The sequence below is a fragment of the Micromys minutus genome, assembly GCF_963924665.1.
Source record: "Micromys minutus genome assembly, chromosome: 1".
Classification (NCBI taxonomy): Eukaryota; Metazoa; Chordata; class Mammalia; order Rodentia; family Muridae; genus Micromys; species Micromys minutus.
Genome location: NC_137969.1, coordinates 147,038,273 through 147,043,245, shown reverse-complemented (window position 1 = coordinate 147,043,245; position 4,973 = coordinate 147,038,273). Strand labels below are relative to the sequence as shown.

Sequence of the window (4,973 nt, the reverse complement as noted above, 5' to 3'; positions counted from 1 at the left end):
ATTTTCATATATGTACTTACCATTAATTTTACCTCTCTCTGCCTCTCAATGCATTTATCATTCCTTTTCTCACCTTTTTTATCATTTCGTTTTATCCCTCATTACAGTTTTACTTTATGTCATAGCGACATTCATTTTTTTATACATTGGTATAAAATGTAGAGAAACACACTTTTTGTTCAGTATTTATAAGCTTGCTTTTCTTTGATATTTATGCAATTCGTATACAAGAATTAATGGTAAATCAGCTTGAAATGTTTCTTTAATGACATACTTGGGGTTTTCATAAATGTTAGTATACTAACTGCAGATACCTGTACCATTTTTATTCTCATACCTTTATAGTAAGTATCAACAAAAGCCTTCGATAGAGTACTGTACAAAAAGATATGGCCCAATGTCAATCTGTAACTTTTACTAGTAAAGGGACTTGAAATATCACATTTTCTCTGTGCTGTCTGCAAGAGTGATATTCACTTAGGAGGGCTCAGTGGTCTCGCTCCACAAATAGGGATACAGAAGAGTGGTGTTGTTGCGACCCCTTCTGGCCAAATGTCGTTATGTTCTTGTCCTGAAGAAATGAGACTATGGATACAAAGTACAGGGTGCCACATTGTGGAAGTAAGAATTTAGTGCACCTGAGCCGATGTCTTCCCCCCCTCCCCACCACACACTCAGTTGTCTTGATTTTCTCAAGTCCAAAAGATTGAGACCCGAATCACCCTCACCACAACACTCCTCTCTCTCTCTAAAAAACAAAAATAAAAACAAAAACAAACCCTTAGTTACGAAACTTGATATATAATGAGATTCGTGACTCAATCTGGCAAAAATCCAAACGACTGACTTACAGACACATGAGAAAGTTAGGCAACCCAGGGCACTGAACTTCTGTCTAGTTCAATGGAACAATGCCTTGAAATACCCTGCTAAACCTTCTTAGTCTAAAAACCGTGTCAGATGTCATGAACCATCTAAGCTAATAAGCATATTTTACAATTCCTTAGTAGTCACTTAATTGTAGTTTTAGGATACAAAGAAGAAATTGACTTTCGTGGTGGTTTTCCACTGTTAGTTCAAGAGCTCAAGCAGGAGGGCAGAGGCAGTGAGATATCCTACTTTATAAAGATAATTCCAGGCTAAATACAAACAGAAAGAGAACTTCGATTGCAAAATACAATTTTCAGTAATTGACATCCAAAAGGAATATGTCATGGCAGATTTGTGTCCCTTCTAAGTACATAGCCTAAGATCAAATTTTATTATGCCAAGAGAACATTATTGAGAAAGTAAACCGGAGATACCAAGAAAATTAGAACAGAAGTAATGGGACTGAAGAGCTGGCTCTGCAGGTGTGAGTTCAATTCCCAGCAATCACATGTTGGCTCACAATAATCTATATTGAGATATGGCGCCCTCTTCTGGCCTACAGGCATACATGCAAGCAGAATGCTATGTATGTGATAAATTATGTTTTAAAAGTACAATAAAAATAAGTAGGTTTGGAAAGCTGTGTGTATTTTTAGAAAGTACAACTACATCTAATGCTGTCCTACATAGATATCCAGGGTCCTACAGCGTCTTTCTGTTTCTAAAAGTAAGTCTACACTTCAAATTCTGAGACTAGTGTCTTCAAAGGAATTGGTAAAAGCTTTAGGAATGTAACCTTTGGAAATATTTTGACTTTTAAAGACAGCACATCTTGGGAGTTAGAGATATGGTTTAGTGGTTAAGAGCACTGACTGCTCTTCCAGATGTCCCGATTAAAATTCCCAGCAACTGCAGACTCTATAAGATTTGCCTTCTAAACTCTACATGAGTTCCTCTCCCCATTATACATGCTATAAACAAATAACAAGCTAACTTAAATAAGTGGGTTGTATGTATGTGTGTGTGTGTGTGTGTGTGTGATAATGACATTTTAAAAAACTTGGCTTTTTGAGGTGGGTATAGTAGAAGTTGAAGGGAGGAAAGGATAATTGAGAAACAATGTATAGTTCAATTTTTTTTAATTGAAAGTGTATTGCCTATCTTAACATTTTTGTAAGAATAGACTGGATGCTGCACTGTACCTGAATTGTCCTCGATATTACATATACAACAGATTAACATACTTAATAAACTATAGACTTATCTTAGATATTTGTGTGAAAAAAATTGACTAGCCACCTGGCTCTGACACCTTCACCCTGTTGTTGGTCGACTTGTGTGCCCACAGCCCTGTCTCTTAGTCCCGCCGCCAGGTTCCCACTTCACTCCTTTCTCCAGTGTCCATGTCTCAGGCCATTCTTTCCCAAGCACATCTGCCCCTTAGGTTTTGTAGAGGCTGCTTTTTCTGCCTTTCTCTGAGCTCTCAGGCATTGGTGTCAACATCCCCATTCTTTGTCCTCCTCCTTTTGTTTTGTTAATTCTCTAACACTTTTATTTCTTGTTAAGTAGGAACCTATATTACAGGCACAGTATTATTCACATGAGGTAAGCAGCATAACTTACAATTATTTTATTTTTTTTGGGGTTTCTGATTACTTGCTTTAATTTCAATACAATGACAATGACTAATTCACCCCAGTCTTGTAAAAATCACTAGCATACATTTGCCTACACCAGCCATTTGCTCTTTTTTAGACACTGAGAACATTCCATCTTTGGATATTAACTGTTTGGGTGATGTGGTTACCGCCTCCAGAGGAGTTAGAAACATGGCCGTCCAAAGTCAAGAAAGTCTCCTTTTTGTTCACAAATACACATGTTTTATCCTCCCACTCCACAAGGGCATCATCTTTCCAGTTACTTTCTTGTCCCTCCACTTGTCAAGGTTTGTAACATCTGCAGTTTACTCTGTAACTAGAATTAAGAAGAAAGCCATAGTTGGTCCATTTGCCTTACTACCAGGGTGTAGTCAATTCCTGTGAAACTGGACTTTCTTTTCTTTGGAACCAGTGTCTTTTTGGGGGGAACATCTTCACATAGTCCCACTATTTTTTTTTTTTTTCAAAATCCTGCCGTCATATTTGGAAGTTTTCCTGTAGTCTGGCTTTGACCCGATGTTTCAATATAGCCTCTTGTGGGAAGAGATGCATGCTTTTAAGATCACATTCTTGATATAACAGGCCTCTTATTCAATTCAATGTCTAGTTCACAGTCCAGTACTCTTAAAAGATTAATTCAGAACCCAAGTTTGAGGTAAATCTGTGTTCTTGAAAACTTAACATTCCTTTCACATTATGCATCCTGTGCCCTTTGCCATATCCTAAGATTTGCCAGGTGTTTGCTGATGTGTAGTTCCTTGAATACTTTCTTGTTTACCTCCTCTGCTGCTGGAACACAATATCTTTGTTCTAAATCGACCCAGGTAGCTTTCCCACCTCCAATTCCCAGGAAGGGGAAGTGGTGAGCAGACCGCCCGAGAGCGAGCCTGCTCTCGAGAGACTGCACGTTCTTCTCGCGCATCCCTGAAGGTGCCACAGGGCGGCCTGCCATCTTACGGTCCCGGTTGGCGCACAATGCAGACGCGGCTCTAAATGTGTACCTGCAAGCAGATGTTGAGGATCACTGAGCCCGCGATGTAGAAGTACGGGAAGTTCATTCGCAGCTGCCAGGACAGCTCAAAGAAGGCGAGCAGGGAGTGAGAGAGCACCTTGCAGAAAACACCGTACAAGGTAGCGGCCGCAGGGCCCACAGCCCTGACCGCCAGGGCGGACGGGAAGTCGGCGGGGACCATGGCGTTGTCCCACTAGGTCGAGGTTCTCCAAAGCTTCGCGCACTCCCAAGCTGGACCGAGCCGTGGCCTGGATGAAGCGGCCACCGCTTCAGTCTCAACGCCATCGGCCGCCGCTCCCACCCTGGTGGCACCTCTCAATACCTTTATCATTCCTTTTCTCACCTTTTTTATCATTTCGTTTTATCCCTCATTACAGTTTTACTTTATGTCATAGCGACATTCATATTTTTATACATCGGTATAAAATGTAGAGAAACACTCACTTTTTCTTCAGTATTTATAAGCATGCTTTTCTTTGATATTTATGCAATTCATATACAATAATTAATGGTAAATCAGCTTGAAATGTTTCTCTAATGACATACTTGGGGTTTTCATAAATGTTAGTATACTAACTGCAGATACCTGTACCATTTTTATTCTGATACTTTTATAGTAAGTATCAACAAAAGCCTTTGATAGAGTACTGTACAATAGGATATGGCCCAATGTCAATCTGTACTTTTTACTAGTAAAGGGACTTGAAATATCACATTTTCTCTGTGATGTCTGCAAGGGCTCAAGTATCTCACTCCCACCTAGATCACCTTAACTTGACAAACCAGAGGTATTTTTTACCCAGAAAGGCAGGATAAATTCATATAAATTAAACCCAACCACAACCAATAACGCCTAACCCTATCCCCTAACCCTAAACCCTATACCTAACACAAGGCTTTTTTTTTAAATTTATTTATTTCATGTACGTGGACATACTGTTGCAGTCTTCAGACACACCAGAAGAAGACATCAGATCCCATTACAGATGGTTGTGAGCCACAACTTAGTTGCTGGGAATTGAACTCGGGACCTTTGGAAGAGCAGTCAGTGCTCTTAACTGTTAAGTTATTTCTCCAGCACAACACAAGCAGTTTAAACCATTGAAGACTTTCTGTTTTACTTCTAGGTATATATAGTCCTTGCTACTCATTAACAGTTATTTTTCACTAAGAATAGATCCTTCTTCCTCTACTTAATTGCTAGTTTTCAATTATTGTTAAGGGATTCAAGACATGTGATTAAACACATTAACTGTGAAACTTTCTATTTTTCTGTCTGAGAAAATATAGAAACTCATCGTAATGTTGATCCCATTCTTTAATAAAATATATGCATTAGTTACCATGCAACAGGCTTAAGTAACAGGTCAAATACACGAAGTTGTTTATAGTTGTTTAAAAGACACAAACAACAAAACAGGTTACTCAGAAAA

The 4,973-nt window shown here is 39.1% G+C and overlaps 1 protein-coding gene across 1 annotated transcript; it reads right to left on the bottom strand.

Moving 5' to 3' along the window:
- Positions 1 to 3,517: 3,517 nt before the first annotated feature.
- LOC308426277 (small integral membrane protein 10-like protein 1) lies at positions 3,518 to 3,721 on the bottom strand (the record flags this gene model as incomplete). Its single annotated transcript, XM_080924016.1, has 1 exon — positions 3,518 to 3,721. One exon carries the CDS (start codon positions 3,719 to 3,721, stop codon positions 3,518 to 3,520), a length of 204 nt encoding a protein of 67 aa, XP_080780142.1.
- Between the last annotated feature and the right edge of the window lie 1,252 nt (positions 3,722 to 4,973).